Source organism: Dermochelys coriacea, chromosome 8 (assembly GCF_009764565.3).
Source record: "Dermochelys coriacea isolate rDerCor1 chromosome 8, rDerCor1.pri.v4, whole genome shotgun sequence".
Lineage (NCBI taxonomy): Eukaryota > Metazoa > Chordata > Testudines > Dermochelyidae > Dermochelys > Dermochelys coriacea.
In genome coordinates, this window is record NC_050075.1 from 12,329,557 (window position 1) to 12,346,664 (window position 17,108).

General features: G+C 41.2%; 1 protein-coding gene across 2 annotated transcripts; it reads right to left on the reverse strand.

Annotated features, from left to right (window-relative positions):
- Positions 1-210: 210 nt before the first annotated feature.
- CAMLG (calcium modulating ligand) lies at positions 211-12,915 on the reverse strand. 2 transcript variants are annotated; one of them, XR_006273740.1, is made up of 5 exons: positions 12,466-12,915; positions 7,973-8,430; positions 7,224-7,289; positions 6,729-6,805; positions 3,568-3,703 (listed from the first exon to the last, which is right to left on the reverse strand). XR_006273740.1 is itself a non-coding variant. In XM_038414210.2 (4 exons), exons 1-4 carry the CDS (start codon positions 12,650-12,652, stop codon positions 3,512-3,514), a joined length of 903 nt encoding a protein of 300 aa, XP_038270138.1. In that variant the 5' UTR covers positions 12,653-12,915; the 3' UTR covers positions 211-3,511. The 2 variants fall into 2 exon arrangements, 1 of the variants encoding a protein (XP_038270138.1); XM_038414210.2 differs by lacking the exon at positions 6,729-6,805 and having other exon boundaries at positions 211-3,703.
- Positions 12,916-17,108: the final 4,193 nt, after the last annotated feature.

The following is a 17,108-nucleotide window of genomic DNA, read 5'->3' on the forward strand; positions in this document are numbered from 1 at the left end:
CAAGTATATGATATCAATTGTCAAAAGGAATATTAATAATTTCAGAAATTCTTGTAAAAAAGAAAAAAAGTGATGTTGGGATCCGGTATGGTCACCTCAGAGTACCCAACCATCTGTACATTGAGATTGATTACCTAAATTTGAATTCCAACTGAACAAACATTTTTACATGCAATCAATTCAGATTAAAAAAATAAATTTATATGCATATGAACACCAATTTTGAGGTTTATTCAGTAATCAGTGTGCTAACTTCATGTGCTGTAATTTAGCACATATGCAGTTTATGTACAGTAATTAACCCCAAACAATACTTAGCATTTATATAGTTTTTAATCTTTACAAACACTATTATTAATTTAAAATACCCTGTAAGTAACCATGAACTTTCCCCCTTCAAAGTGTTACTCAGGCAAGTAGTTACTATCTTCTGGGGACTTATTAATGTAATTTGGATACCTGAACAAGTACAGCTTTGTAGAATAGGGAAAATAACACAACTCTGCAGATAGGGAAACTGAGGCAGGGGGTTCAAATCCTCTGTTGCTTTCAATGAGTGAGTCAGTATTTGAGCTGGAATTACAACAAAGGAATTTCCAGCTCTTAGTCCTGTGCTCAGATCAAACCATTTACTAATACAGGACAGTGAAATGTAGCCCTTTTTTGATGTTCCCTGTGGAACGGGCAACTTGTTCAGAACATTAACAAAGCATGAGATCTCTATTAATAAAAAAGGTTGGCTTCCCAAGGACAGTCAAACCATAACGAAGGTGGTAACAAGCATAACTTTAATAAATTTAGTAGAAAACAACCAGTGTAGAAATAATTAAACAGAATATTGTACATGGACAGAGAAAATGAGATCATAGAGATTGAATTCATCCTTGACCAAGCAATGAAAGAATTTCCCTTTGTGAACATTTGCCCTACCAGCCCTATGCTTCATTCATTCATTACAGCAGAGAGGAGGGTTATATGCACACCGTATCTTCAGAAGCATTATATGTCTGACAAAAGTATTCTTTTCAGAGTCAAAATTTCCATGTTAAGCCTCAGAGCAATATTTCTTCTGCCACCTATGAAAGAAATCTGGCTTAGTCATTTCCAAGTTATAGGAATGCAAAAGAAGTAGAGTGCAGAAAAATAATCTGTACATCAAGATGTTTTTCTAGGCTTAACTAATTACAATTAAACCATTCTTAAAAGCTGGAATATTAGTCAGGAATAATGAGAAATTAAGCGTTTTTAGACCCTCCATAGGACTAATATGTTGCATTTCTGCAATACTCGTTTGTGTGTGATATAATCCTGAAAGTTAGGTCACATATTTTTTGAGCAGACTCATTTACATTTCACGATGGTTTGAAAATCCCCTATCTGAATCTGTTGACTGAACCTTTTAACATGTCTATATTTGTGCTGAGACAAGGTGGATGAGGTAATATCTTTAACTGGACCAACTGCTGTTGGTGAAAGAGGCTCTGTGTATCTTGAAAGCTTGTCTCTTTCACCAACAGAAGTTGATCCAGTAAAAGTTATCTCGCCCACTTGGTCTCTCTCTAATATCCTGGGATCAACACAGCTACGCTATCATTGCAAACTGCATTTGTGCTATCAGATCTAAATCAGAATAGTTTACAATCTAGCCCTAAATGTATACAATTGGCTGGCCAACAAAAACAACGGTAGTGCAAAAGAACTGAATGTAGTGTAGAATTAGAACACACGATTATTTTTCATGCCACAGACATAGGTCTAACAATTGGCTGAGAAATGCAGAATTAAAATTATAATGCAGATAATTTTAGTTGAGAAAGATTAGGCAGAAAGCACAGTCTTGTTTACTTTAGCAACTATAGTCAGTTTTTTTTTGTTAAGAAGCAAAACTATCACTTTAGACAAGCACCAATAAAATTATTGATCCTCTCCAAATTGAAAAACTGATATTGGCCTATTTCACCTTGTAGCTTCAATAGTAAATAGACAAGCTACATGGTGGAGGTAACACCAAAGTTCAGAGGCAGCAGAAATCATTGAAGATGGCCAATGTGAAGGGGTGGCTAGCTAGGATAACACTTCAGATAGCCCATTCCTTCCTCTCAATGTGTCACATTTCTGTGGGATTGAAAGAAGAACTACAGCTAGCTCACTTCCCCCTAGAGAGAGAATAGGATTTATCTACCTTGGCGGCCTCCTAAATCCCTCCTGTCTGGTTTTACATGTGCTCTATAACAGGTATCACTTTACCCCTCAACACATTGATCTTCATGTGGAAATAAACTCAAAACAACGTGGTGATAAGAAAGTGTTTTTCCATTGCCTGTTTCAGTACTTCAGATCTGAATAAGTATGTCTACTGTGATTTATTTGGAGGGACTTCAAACCAACACATAGAACAAAGGAATAAGCAAGTCAGTCAACATATAGATAGCTCTGCTGATGCCAGCCAAAGGTTCTGTTATGCTGTTGAGCAGTAGCTGTATTAAGCAGCGGAGCAGAACTTGCATGCAATTAAGATCCTGTTTACATGCAAATATCTTTAGTAATAAACACAGGGAGAGAAATATAGAAAAGATATACATAGTCAAAATATGTAGTCCCCTGCTTGCCTAACGGTTGACCAAAACAGCACAGACATTAATAAATATGAAACAACTGCTTTAGACTCAGGCTTCTTGAGTGCTGCTTTCACTGTATAAAGTGAACCCTCTAGACAGAACAGTAAATCGGGGTCAAGATGAAAGCATGGGTAAAACTAGGGTTAGGATAACTACTAGCATTAGAGAGCTGCCAAATGCTCAGGGAAACATTATGAGATTAGCATAGTTTCTAACTATGTCTTCTTACTTCTTGAAGAATGACATTTGTAGGACAACAGGATTTTTTTGCTTAGTTGTTTTGCTCCGGTTTCCTCACTTGAAATCAGTCATGGCTATAACAAATAACTTATGCACTGAAAGGATGAGGACTTCAACTGAGAGCAAGATGTTGAGGTGGTGCATCAACAAACTGCAGCAGGCTTGTGGGCTGAGGCTATTTTTGTTCAACATTCAGAGTTTGAACAACAGAATGTATGGGTACATTTTATTTTATTTAAATTTAAAGAAAACCAGAAAGTAATATACAGGGAGCAGTCTTTAGGTAAGTCCTGTCACAATGTATAAATAGTTCTGTTGAGAGCACACCAGTTCTGTTGTGTCCTCACACTACCGAATAAACAAGAAAGTGACACAATGTAAGCGATGCTTGGGGGTACGTTAAAAGGATATCTAACTAAACAGCACTGACACTTGCACCCTAATCTCCACATTAGAAATTGAATAAACTGTACTAATACAATCCCAGACCTGGGACCCTGTTCTTCCATTCATATGAGTGGATTTAACCGCTTTCAAGCATTTGAATAGGTAAGAATTAAATAAGGTATAAACCTGTGTGGCATACCCAGCGATATTATAGGAATACAGAACGGAAAACTTTTGTGTAACTACTGTATCGAGTTCTACAGCTATCACAGCACTTCAGAACCAAAAAAAACAAGCAGTTCATGGCAGAAGATAAAAATAAAGAAATAAACACAGAGATCTGTGAAAATGTCTCCCATTTTGCTATAGGTATCCATGGAGCGACTAATCACTTCTGCAGGGATTCCTGACAGTAAAAGAGCAGCAGTTAATACCGTAGTTTTCATCTTCTTTTCACTCTAAAGATCAAAAAACAAAAACAGTGATTACTAAATTATTTAATCTGTCACAAACCAGTTCTGCTTAAAGCAACACACCTACCCTTAAGCCAATACTTGAATATTTTTAGCATGTTTATTTGCTTGAATGGTCAGTATAGACAATATACATTTTATCCTCCGTGAAGTCTTGTATCCATTCTCTGCAATTGTGCTCTAGGATTCTGAACATTTCTCTCTTATTGTCCTTGCAGCAGATTCACGCTGAGATGGCTCCAATAGTCTCTCAAACCACCGTGGAAAATAGGGAAGTCTGAGTTAGTTTAGCTATGCTGGCAAACCCTCCTAGCACAGACATAGCTTTTAGTGGGAAAAAAAGAGTGCTTTTGCTGGTATAGCTTATAACAGTTCCCTATATAAACTACACTGGCAAAAGCACTTTTTTTGCTAGTATAGCTGCATCTACACTAGGACTTTTGCCATTATAAAAATATCAAAGGTATTATATCCCTAACTGACATTACTTTACCAGCAAAAGTTTCTAGTGCAGATCTGCTCTAAGTTTGGGAGGCTTTCATCTATCTTTTAATTTCACACCATCCAACTGTTTTCTATTCTCAAACTGCCACTGTGCGCTAATCCTGTGGCAGCAAGTCCAGACAGCAAGACTCAGCTTTAGCAGTAAATGTCACAATGTACTGACTGCTACAGAGGATACAATCTTTTCTCATCCTTCTACAGACTGTGGGTATTATATCTCCCAAAGACTGACAAGCGAAGAGTGGAAGCTCACTTGCTGTGTCATGCTTATTTTGAACTGTAAACTCTTCAGGGCTGGGATTGTCTTCACTTGTATTACCGAGTTAAGATCAATTTGATCACACCGTCCTGGGAATCTGAGATCTCGATCCTTTTCTAATGCCGAAAAATTATTTAGTTTAAAACCTGACCCCACATATGGACTCCGGCAAGAGTAGCTGGGACTGCTACATAATTGTTTTATTCTTTTATCTCAGAGATCCCAGCGAGCAGTTTTGGGAGGGTACTTTTCTGCCCTGAGGATGATCTCATGTGGGATGCCGCAGGTTTCCACTATGCATAGAGAGCTGTAAGGACGGCTAGCAAGGAGACATGGAGTGATTTTTTTTTTTTAAATAAAGTATCCTGACAATACCCACTTTGTATTTTCACTTCATCCAATCCATAGTGCAATCAAGCATCTTTCTGTGTCTGATTGAGACTGGGGCATGAGGAGAGCAAGTTAAAGCTCAAGGGTATAAAAACTGAGGTAATGACCAGCTGGGGCAAGAAGCAAGGAACTATAACAAAGACTAATCAGATTGTTTGTCCCCACTGGTTGTCACTCAAGTGTGCAATCTGTAGTCTTGTTATATTAACAGTTGCTTCTGGATAATTCTAACAATGATGATCAAAACTACTTTTTTCCATCTTTTTCTGGTTAGGAGAGTAACAATCTCTTGATGCAACCCTGCTACTCTAATCAATGCCTTTATCATCTCTAAAATAGATTATGACAGTGTGCTCTATTTAGGGTTACATCTTAAGTGCATTTGGAAACAAATAGTATAGAATGCAGCAGCTTACTTGCTAAGCAGCTTCTCCCTCCATGAACACACATACACTGCCTATCAGGCTAGTTTCTGGGTCAAGTTCAAGATGTTGGTTATAAACCACAAATGGCATTGCACTTCTCTCTCCATGCAATACTGCTTCAGATAGCAGCAGCACAGGTGATCACACTGGTGCTCCATCAGTTTTCTAAATGGAACTGCTGCAGAGCTCTCTCAAGAAGGGCCATGATGACCTTCAAATTCGCTCCCTTCTCAGTGGTCTAAAATAGTTTGAATGTGTTGACCATTAGGAGACCTTGACAATTCCACCTCTTAGAATGGGCAATAGGAAAGGGCTGAGACCGTAAGGTTAAGGTTTTTGTAGGAGCTGAGGTGGGAAAGTTTCGTGACTAGCCAATTCACCCATCAGAAGAACAGCATTCACTGTGTTTCAAGTTGTGGTTTAAGTTATTTGTCAAGGGTCCTAAAAATCTAGAATAGATGTCTGTTTGGCATTTTATACTGAAATTCATTTTTGGGACAGCAACATTAAGTTGTGTAAAATTTCAAAATGTTGTGATCTATTAGTTTAGTATTGCAACTTACTATTTTACAGTATAGGTAAATCAAGCCATTTATGAACATTTAAACACAGAGTCTTATACTCAAGGTATCCCAATGTTTTTACAAAGCAACAAAAACGGACACTGATAGCGGAATGACCTCGGTAAGTAAATAATGACTAATATTTGCTAAGCAATTAGCTCACAAGATTAATCATTATAATATATTTAAAATGAGGGAAAGGAGTTTGGCCATCTCCTCTCAAAATGTGCCAGGAAAGCTGCACTTTCCACCTTGCTAGCCCAGAGAAGGACAGACAGGCCTGTGGTTTAAAATACTGTATCATTGCAACATAGACAATGAAGGATAAATGTTGTCAGCAAGCACATTATTTTCAAATTCAAAAAAGTCACATCCTAAAATACTACAGTTAAATAACTGAATTTAGAATAATGGAAACTAGAGCTAAACAAATCTAATGGGTGATCGAGTCCAGGTGGTCTAATCCAGATGGATCCCCTTAGTACATTGTCTGGTGTTTTCTGCAGATCAGTTTAGAATGACTTCTTGAAAGTTCACTGTTTTCAATTATATACTTACCTAGGAAAGCCCAACCACTCATTTAGTCCTATGGTCTATAGTTAATCTACTATTCCTTTGAAAAGGAACATTAGAATTTTAAACTATGGATCAAGTATTAGTCGACCTTCCTTTACCGTGTAGGCTGACAAAGACATCAGCTAAGCAGTCACTTCATTGTAATTAACCAGTATAGATATATAAAGCAAGGGATACAGTTTCCTATTGATGAACAGGAAGTTAGGCATGTAAATAAATCCTCACATTTCAAAGTCTTCCACCTTGACTTTTGCCCTACATTTAAACAGTTATTAGTAAGTGAATTTAGTGACCTTGAAAATGAAGGACTAAGGTTCAGTTCACACTGAGGGGAAAAATTATGTTAGCTCAAACATCTCATGCATATCATCTGTGGATGAAATCACACAACAGTGACCGCAGATAAGTACTGCATGGATGAAAGGTAAAAGCTTCATTACACAAAAGAAGAACTAACGTCCTCTCTTGACCAGATACTTCCAATGGTGCTATGACTAAAATGTTCACTAGGCACAAGAACAAGACAATAAAACTCATTTTCACTTGAGGGTTTAACAGGATTTGAATTAAGGTCCTGACAATTTAAAGGCTAGTGCATTAATCCACAATATTAGGAGTCTTTCATTTCACAACCTTAAAATGAAAGGGGGCCATATTGATACATCAATTAGTCACTTAATCCTGTTTGTAAAGTACATTCTGTACTACCTGGGCCCATTCTAAACCATTCTCACAAAAGTTTAAATTAAAAAGATTTTAAATTAATCTTTTCTGTGTACTGATCTTACCTTTGGAAAATATTTGGACAATCCCATATATGCAAGTTGTAAAGTAAGAAATGGAGCAAATATTGACTGTGAAGATTGAAGAGAAAACATGAAAATTAGTTAGACAAACAAGGATAATTGAGGAATCACATTAACTTATTCTTCCAAGGAAAATGCCATTTATGTGTAATAAATTTTCAGTCACTATACTGCAAAATCATTTATAGAAAATAACCATTTTTATGAATACTGGTGGCCTAAATAGATAAATTTAACCACTCAGGAGGAATATCTGCATAATTCTCTTAGGCCCTGGCCCTGAAAGGAAATAGACATAGGAGGCCTTACAGAATACCAAAGACTGCTGCCATAGTTACAACATCAATGCTGTCTAAAGTCAACCTAATTACTCAGAAGATGGTACTTTGTGCTAGCTACATACTTCTAGATGAGATTCCAGCTGAAAACCCAGGCAGATGCTTGAAGCATTCTGGTGCTAATGTTCTTAGTCCATAGGAGATGAGGTTATAGTTTGCACTTCTCTCAACTGCTACTTAGCGGCTGCATTACCCAGACAGTGCAGGTTCTGAGATGATTGCCTGCTTCAAGAACGTAATGACTGCTCAGGGCTTATATAAGATTGGCCCAAGAGAAAAAATTCCCTACTCATCTACTCACCATCTACAGACAAGGGCCATGATGAATTTCATGTTATCTCTAGAAGAGAACTAATGTGGGATTTACGGCAACAAATATTTTTCTTAACTCACCAAGTACTTGCACACAAAAGCCCTAACTCCTACGGCAAGAAGCGCACATCCCACCAATCTAAAAATGCGAAAAGAATCAAATTCCTCCACTGCATTCCCATTCTCTTGACTAGGCTTCTCATTCATCAGATGGTTTCTTAGCTTCATAGCTTCTTCAAATCTTGATAAGTATTGATCTAATCCATGTCGAGGTGCTCTCTGTGAAGCTTCTGACGCCAGATCCCCTCTGCTACGATGCCGGAGCTCACTGGTATCATCATTACCAAGCTCAGGAGTTTTACTGAACAAGTCCTTTTTATCTCCCTTGAGCTCTATAATGCCACTTGTGTGGTCAGATGTTCCTGCCAAATTACAGACAGAATCACCAAGCACAATTCGCTTTGAAACTGCAGGAACAGGGAGGGAGTTCGATTTATCTTGCTCATGTTGAAGTTTTGAGTCTGTGTGACTTTCATCATCTGAAGAGGAGAAACAAAACATGAAGCATGTAATTCCCACTGAATATTTAGATCAGCCTCTCACACTGCTGAATTTTGGGCATCTGGTTCATGTATTAAATCACTTCTGTGAAACCACAGCTTTACAATTGATAAATATGTTAAAGCTTTTCTTCACAGCATTTTATAAACAGTAATTAACTAATCTTCCTAAACCCCCTGAGAAGTAAATGAGTGACTATCAGCAGTCCCATTTTACAGATAGTGAAAGTGAGGCAGTTGTTAAGTGACTTGCCCTAAACAACAGAAGACCTCTGTGTTAGAGCTAGGATTAGAAATCAGGCGTTCCTGACTCTGTGCTCAGACCACTGCTTCTGTGCTCAGACCACTACACCATGTCTCCTTGTGGAGAACAATAAAGAGCATAGCATAAAGCCAACTTCAACATCAAGACAAAAATCTGTTACCTTGACAGTGACATCATCAGATCCATACTTTTATTTTTTTATATATACATTTGCAATGGGCTCTAAGAAGCTCAATGACTCCCCTTTACCACCATACTGACTTCCATGGGTTCATATGACACTTTCTAAAACAAAAAATACACATTAAAACCCAGCAATAAAGAGTTTAGAAAAACTGTAGCAGATGTTGTACAGACAATTGAAGAATGCAGCAGAAGTGTCAGCACAGGCAGAGTCACAGTCACTCAGCAATGAAAACCCAAGTAAAAGCACTGGGTTTGAGGAGGGATTTGAAGAATGACATCTGGAACACAGGAAGCAAGGGGTTATTTCAAGCAAAGAGAGCAGTGTAAAAAAGGCATAGAATTCAGAGTAAGTGAAGCAGACAGAAGGAGCATTAAGGGCCATAAGAAACCTGGAAGGTATGGAAGAAAACAAGTCAAGATGTAGTCAATTGCGGAGCTGCAGAGTGCTAAATGAGGACAATGACCTTTCATTTAGTGGGGAAAGAGAAAATGCAATAAAAGAATATTCCAGTCATGGGTATTAAACCAGGAAAAACAAAACCTTTAAGAGAAGTATTTTTCATAATCAAAACAAACTGACTCATTGTTTATGGCCACTCTTGCATATTACAGGTTTCAGAGTAGCAGCCGTGTTAGTCTGTATTTGCAAAAAGAAAAGGAGTACTTGTGGCACCTTAGAGACTAACAAATTTATTAGAGCATAAGCTTTCGTGAGCTACAGCTCACTTCATCGGACGCATTTGGTGGAAAAAACAGAGGAGAGATGTATATAAATCTCTCCTCTGTTTTTTCCACCAAATGCGTCCGATGAAGTGAGCTGTAGCTCACGAAAGCTTATGCTCTAATAAATTTGTTAGTCTCTAAGGTGCCACAAGTACTCCTTTTCTTCTTGCATATTAAAATCTGAAAGCTCACTCTTCTCTAGTCTTTTAGTCTCCTCCCAAAATTTTCTGGAAAAATAGATTACATATGACCAATTGCATATTTGTAGTGGAATTTTGGAGTTCACTCATTGTTGATGAATTACTATAGGAGCTAGCTCAGATCAAGTTAAAAATGCTTTAAATATTTCCAGACATTGTTTTAATTAAATTTAAAGATGAAATAAAACAATTATAACACAGAAAAGTTGGAAAGAAATGTTTAATACCTTCCACACAACTATGAGAGTCATCAGAATTAGAACAAATTTGTGGAGAAATAAAATATTGGAGAAAAATGGTAGCATGTCTAGTTATGAAAGCTGGAAACTGGGAGAAAGGATTCCAGGGTTCTGATCTGATCATAAACTGTGACTCTCTGCCTGAGACTTGGGCAGCATTCTTCAATTGTCTGTACAGCATCTGCTACCTTCTTTAATGCCATCTGCAAAACTGTCAAGCAGGGGTTACTCCTTAAAAAGGCAGAGGGAATAAAGAATATTAACAACATGAAAGCCTTACTTAAAACTTTGCATTTCAAAGGCTTTAACTGTTTTTGTTTTTCTGTGTCTTTAATAAAATATTTAAAAGATTGAGATGGTGGCTATTATTGTTGGATCACATTAAAGAAGTTCTGTATTAAAATCACAAATGAGTTTGATTCCCCATAGTTTAAATTCCAGGGTATTACTAATTAAGAGGTCTCTTGGTTTTTGGTACTGTTTCTCTCCCTCTATGTGTGAAACTTGCAAGCCGCTAATTGTGTTAGTACATTCTAAGACAGAGTCTGGTCTCAAAGCAATTCTTTGTAAACAACAACTACTCACACAGAGAGAGACTCAAAGCAATACTCTGTAACAGAAAAAGCACCCAGAGACTGCCCGCCCTTTTGTTGTATTCATCTCGCTTTGTTAACAATTGTGATTAAAATAGAGATAGAGGATGGATGTGGATGGATGCTTGGTGTGGATAATAACTAAATGACCAGCCTAAGAATCCAGGGTCCATCCACTGAAGAAGGCGTCAAGTGGAAATAACCAGCGGACCCCCCGGAGAGCAGACTGGAATCCACCCAACAGCCTCAAGGATGGGAGAACCAAAGAACAAGATAACATCTGGCAGCACGGGAGCCATCGTTGATTCAGCAACAGCATGATGAAGCAATTCCCATAGACTGGCATAGGAAGAAATTCCTATAAAAATGGACTCTAGAAAGTGAGAACTTTGGGGTCTGATTCTGCAAACCAACTTCCAAGAGTGTCAGATGGGCATCTGACAAGGCCCTGCTCCCTCCTCATGTCCAGGTCACCTGGCCAGAGGCTTGGCATGAGCAACTCTAAGGCTGGTAACTATGATAACAACTGTGCAGAACATGCGTGCGTGTGTGTATGAATGAATGTATGAATAAATATGAAACTGAATGGAATGTTATAGCTATAACTAACTGCTTACTATGATTCTTTCTATATTCACAATAAATGTGGCATTCTGCCTTTTCCCCTTTAAGAAGATCCTGCTGGTTTTTATTTTATTGGTATAATGTTATAATGGGAGTAAGCCAGTGATAATTTCACACAAAACCCCAAACACAACATTAAACAGATTAACTGTGAATAGTGAAGTAGAGTTTTATTAACATTCCTTTGTTGGGCCCAAGGAACCCACTAATCAACACAACAGGACACAATCCTGCCTACTCCTAGTACAAGCAGAAAATTCCATTAAAGTCAATGGCAAGTCTGTACATAGAGTGTTTGCAGGATCAGACCCTTCAATTGTAAACTATTTTTTAGAGGGCAGGAGGAGGACACACACACACCTTGTTTTATCAAAAAAAAGAAAAGAAGTACTTGATGTATCCGATGAAGTGAGCTGTAGCTCACGAAAGCTTATGCTCTAATAAATTTGTTAGTCTCTAAGGTGCCACAAAAAGAAAAGGAGGACTTGTGGCACCTTAGAGACTAACAAATTTATTTGAGCATAAGCTTTCGTGAGCTACAGCTCACTTCATCGGATGCAATGAGCTGTAGCTCACGAAAGCTTATGCTCTAATAAATTTGTTAGTCTCTAAGGTGCCACAAGTCCTCCCTTTCTTTTTTGCGAACACAGACTAACACGGCTGCTACTCTGGAACCCGCTAGTATCACGCAGCAGCATGAGCAGAAGAGGAGTGAGGACGTAACTGCCACAGAAAAGCCCCACCACCGAAAGCACAGTCATGCCCCCACCCAGCTTGGTGGGGAAGAGGGTTTTCCCTGCTCCCGGAGAGGAGGAAGATGCCATCACTGTACGCGCCCCTCGCCCTTCGCCTTGCCTAGACGAGAGGAGAGAGGAGGAGAAGAGAAGGGGTGTCACCTACCCCCAAAGCTATGGGGCCAGCCACAGCCTCCAACCTATGCTGGCCCTATCTCCCCTGCCCCCTTTTAAATAGCAGGAGTATCCCCAGCAATCTGCAGCCCAGCCTGGCCCCCTTCAATGGCAGGGGGCTCCTCCCCGCAACCTCTTCCTCTTGCCTGCCCCCAGCCCCTTCCTCGATGTCTTCGTGGAGACCACGGCCCCTGCCCGTTGGCCTCCCGTCGGGCTGGGGCTGAGCGACACCCGGCCTCCCCTTCGCCCCCCCCCCCATGCCTCCTCGCCTCTTACCCTTCACCCCGCCCGGCCGGTGGAAGCCCATGATTCGGTTGATTCTCTCCTCCGAATTCATCAGCAGCTTCCTCCGCCGGAGCTCGGCCCGGCGCTGCGACACGGAGAGCACTGCGGGGGCCCCCAGGGGGCCAGGAGCCGAGCCGGCCCCGCCGCCATCCACCGCGGCCAGCGCCTCCGGCTCCATCCGCAGCAGACACAGCACAAGCGGTCCGCCCCCCCCCGCCACGAAACAATGGGGCCTGCCTGGCCTCTCCACCTCCCTCACGCCTAGTGCGCAGGCGTAACCCGCCCCGCCATGCTAGAACCGCCTCCCGCTGCTGAAGCAAGAAGCGCCATCTTGGATGAGGGCAGAGGCCAAAGGAGCTGGCAGCGACGTCCTGTCGGTAAGCCTCGCCAACGGCGCGCCTTTCCGGACCTGACGCCCACAGTAAAGACGGCGGCTCCGGCCTCGCGATGACCACACCAAGAAGGAGCGCGAGGGGAGGCGTGTCGCAGCAGCTCTCGCCAGCTAGGTAGCGGGAGGGAGCGGTGACGCTGCCTGGGTGCACCACGCCGCGGAGGGGCGGGGTTAGAGTCAGAGCAACCACCGGCCTGCCGCGGAGGAAACAGCTCCCCAGGGGCGCCCTACCCGAGGAGGAGGCGGCACCGCGCAGGCGCAGACACCGCGAACGCCCCCCCCCACCACCACCAGACAAGCCCCGTGCGCCCGGGTCGCGGATCCAACCGCCTGGCCGCGCGCCCGGCCTGCTCCAGCGCTTCTCCTTTCGCGGTGCGCCGCGCGGCCTGCACGAGGTGAAGTCAGAGCCGCCTGGCGTTGGCGCCTGTCCCGGGGGCTCCCAGGATTGTCGCCCGGCGGAGGTGTCTGCCCCGTCCGGGGGCTCAGCCCACGCTGCCGGTGATTCTCAAACTTTGGTACTGGTGACGCCTTTCACCTCGCAAGCCTCTGAGTGCGACCCCCCCCTTATAAACGATCAACGCTTTTTAATAGATGTAGCACCATTAGACATGCCGGAGGCAAAGCGGGGCTTGGGGTGGAAGCTGGCAGCGCGTGACCCCCCCCCCCCCGCATAACCACCTCACAACCCCCTGAGGTTTCAGAGTAGCAGCCGTGTTAGTCTGTATTCGCAAAAAGAAAAGGAGGACTTGGGGCACCTTAGAGACTAACAAATTTATTAGAGCATAAGCTTTCGTGAGCTACAGCTCACTGCATCGGATGCATTTGAGCTGTAGCTCACGAAAGCTTATGCTCTAATAAATTTGTTAGTCTCTAAGGTGCCCCAAGTCCTCCTTTTCTTTTTGCGAACCCCCTGAGGGGACCCAGCCCCCCCTTTGAGAACCCCTGCTCTAGGGGCTAAGGGCATGGTGACAGCCCAGTTTGTGTGCCTCAGAGGTGGCAACCCTAGAGCTCCCCCGATCAGACACGGGGCAGGTAGCCGTGCTCACTGCCCCCCCTCCCCCCCAGCGGGGACTGGTCCCACTTCCCCCAACCAGACACAGGGTAGCGCTCTCATCTGAACACCAACAGTTCTCTCCAGAAAGGATCTCACACACACACACACACACACACACACACACACAACGCTCAGCCCCCTGCTTAACAGTTGAGGCTCCAGCAGCAATAGCGAGTGACGGTCACTCTGCGGACAAGTGCAGAATTAACTTGCAGAGAGGAAATCCTCAGATTGTTACCAAAATCAACTGTCAATCCTTCCCAAATCTGCCACTCTGGGTGCTTGCCTCTGTTCTTCAGTGTGTGGAATAATTACTGCCCAGGGACTGGAAAATGACTGAAAAAATTCCCTCTGTCTAATAGCTTTCTTCTGTTAATACACCTCTGACTATATTCTCAGCATCCAACCATAAAGGGCTGGTTGTAGCCCGGGGACCTTTGGGTAGGAGTAGAGATACTAAATGGCAAAATACCATTTCCACATGGTTTAATTTTCTCCTATAGAGTCAACTGGGCCAAGCGTTTGTTTTGACTTACTACCAAATGCACCAAATGAAGTGAGCTGTAGCTCACGAAAGCTTATGCTCAAATAAATTTGTTAGTCTCTAAGGTGCCACTAGTACTCCTTTTCTTTTTGCGAATACAGACTAACACGGCTGCTACTCTGAAACCTACCCTAAACTCTTGCTCAGGGCTACTGTTGAACAATTGCTGTTTCATGCAGACATATTATCAGTTGTTTAGATCATAAAGCACTTTTAGATCCTTTGGCAATAAAAGGCAAGCTACTATTTTACAGTGTTCTGAACAATATATTTTTAAAGGAATATTAAACTTAAACGAAATAAGGAAAGTATTGATCTGAGACATTTCAATTTAACTTGTGTGGTTGAGACTTCCATAGTGAAGTATAGTTCTCCAAAGGATTCATTTCTAACTTCATCACCGAGCAGAAACATTTGCAGCCCTCTAAAACATGACTATGCAAATCTTACATTTGAGTTTAGGATGCAATTTCAGAGAGGAAAATCTATTTATAACAATAGTGTAAAGATGGCACACAAAGAAAAATGGTCTTCTACATACTTGTGCATAGATATTCAGAACACAGCAGGCTATGTGCAGTCTTAGAGCAAATGACCTTAATAAGTATTTTAGGTATTTCTGGCCAGAAAAAAATCCAGAGTTAGAATAAGGGGGCTGCTGGAAATTAAGTGTTGATCATACAAAATCCTAAACCTAGTGTTCAGAATTTAGTGTTCTGAACAGCATTGCTCTTGGATGTTTGTATTTACAGAAGTGAGCTGTAGCTCACGAAAGCTTATGCTCAAATAAATTTGTTAGTCTCTAAGGTGCCACAAGTACTCTTCTTTTTGCGAATACAGACTAACACGGCTGCTACTCTGAAACCACCACACCACTGTTCTCTTCACAGACCAATGAGGTATTTAAGACTTGATAAAGCTTTGCCATTCCCTATATAAGATATTGTACTCAGCTGTTTTCTCTTTGTGAACTAAACACAAAATTTGTAACAAGTTACTTTGCTTCCATGCAATTTTAATGCCAACATAGAAAGCAAAGGATATTATATATTGGCCTAGATTCATCAGAGTGCAGTGGTAGTTTCTACAGCCTACAACTCCCTAGCTGTAAAAGCAACTAAACATTCCTGTAACTCTATACTAATATTTAATTTGAAAGTATTAGGTCAAGTTTAATCAAACACTTTCTGCAGCAATCCAATTACTGCCCCATGTGCCAGACAAATTTAGCCCAGTGAAATGCCTCAGTTAGCTCATTGCTATTCCTATTTTTGGGTCAAGTTTTCTATGAATAGCAGCTATGGCTATTGATAATTTTTATCTATTAATGTACTTACCCATTGTACCTTCATATTCAGAAATGAGTTTTTCCTAAGTACCCCCTGTAGAAAGGGAATGAGGTGCTGTTCACTAGAAAGATGGCAAAATGAACTTTTTAAATATGTAGTAAAATCTAGTCTGGTAAACTATTATATACCCAAGTGTACCAAAGTATATTGCAAGGGAGTGAGTTTGTATACAGATACTGCACTGCTGGTGTTCATACAGACAATCTCAAAAGGCTGAATACTTAGAAAACAGCTCTTAGAGGAGAAAAATGCTGACAAGAATTGCAGAGTTACTGCTCTTCTCAAAGTGCCATGGGATCTTTAGTTCCATCACAGATGTTCAGTATCTCCTTTGAAAGATTGTATCTTATGACTGTGGCAATTTCCCATGTATCCAAAGAGCCGTGGGAACATTAAATATGACGAAGTCCCAGGAAAGGGCTTAAAATCCACCCCACTTTTAACCCCAAAGCGAGAGTGCTAACTAGACCATAGTATTTACACAGTACTCTATTCCTAGTTCAAAACTCACACAAACACACACATACACATGGTGATGGGCCTGAAAACTCATGCTGCTAACTCACTCAAGGTGGGCCTGAATTGCAAACCTCACTCCCAACTCCCCAGAACTTTAGGAAAATTCACATCTAAATTTCACAGTGCAGTCCCATCTCTAGTAAATATCTAGCTGAAATACTGTTTTAAACTCATGTTAATACTCAAGAAGATGAGACTCTTTCCTTCAACTAATGCCCTAGTCTGGTATTAAGAGGTCCATGTGCTGCTAAAGGTTTAATGAAGCAGATAGGACTAAAATGCAGATCCTGACCACTCTGGAACGTAGCAATTCCCATACCAGATCAACCATCTATTTAGTCCACTATCATCTCTCAGACAGTGACCAGTACCAGATGCTTCAGAGGAAGATGTAGTAGATTATGGAATAGACCAGCGTATAGGCAACATGTTTTCCTACTCCTTTGTCAGTTGTAATTGTTTCCTTTTGTTACTTTTAAATCTGTTGCCTTCATAGTTGCCTTTCTTGTATTAAGAGACAGGAGGATCAGTAGTGTCCCATTTACCTTCTTCTCTACCACCCAAGAGTTGTGTATGTTCTATTGATGCTATTTTTTCCTCAATAGCCTGACCACATTTGAATACAGCATTCCAGGTGAGAATACCATTGATTTATATAATGGCTTATTTTCAGTGTTACTTTCTACCCTATTCTTTATACATCCTAAAAGTGGAAACAGCTGCTCAATCTGCAGTGAATTGAGCTGTCCAAGACTCCCAACTATTTTTTCAGAATGG

Bases quoted from the DNA above. Each gene is read 5' to 3' on its own strand.
- CAMLG (XM_038414210.2), bottom strand. From the start codon at position 12,652: ATGGAGCCGGAGGCGCTGGCCGCGGTGGATGGCGGCGGGGCCGGCTCG. The intron at 7,290-7,972 runs GTGAGTTAAGAA...CAATCTTCACAG, and splicing joins CTTTTGTGTGCAAGTACTTG to TCAATATTTGCTCCATTTCT. The intron at 3,704-7,223 runs GTAAGATCAGTA...TTTGATCTTTAG, and splicing joins TGTCCAAATATTTTCCAAAG to AGTGAAAAGAAGATGAAAAC.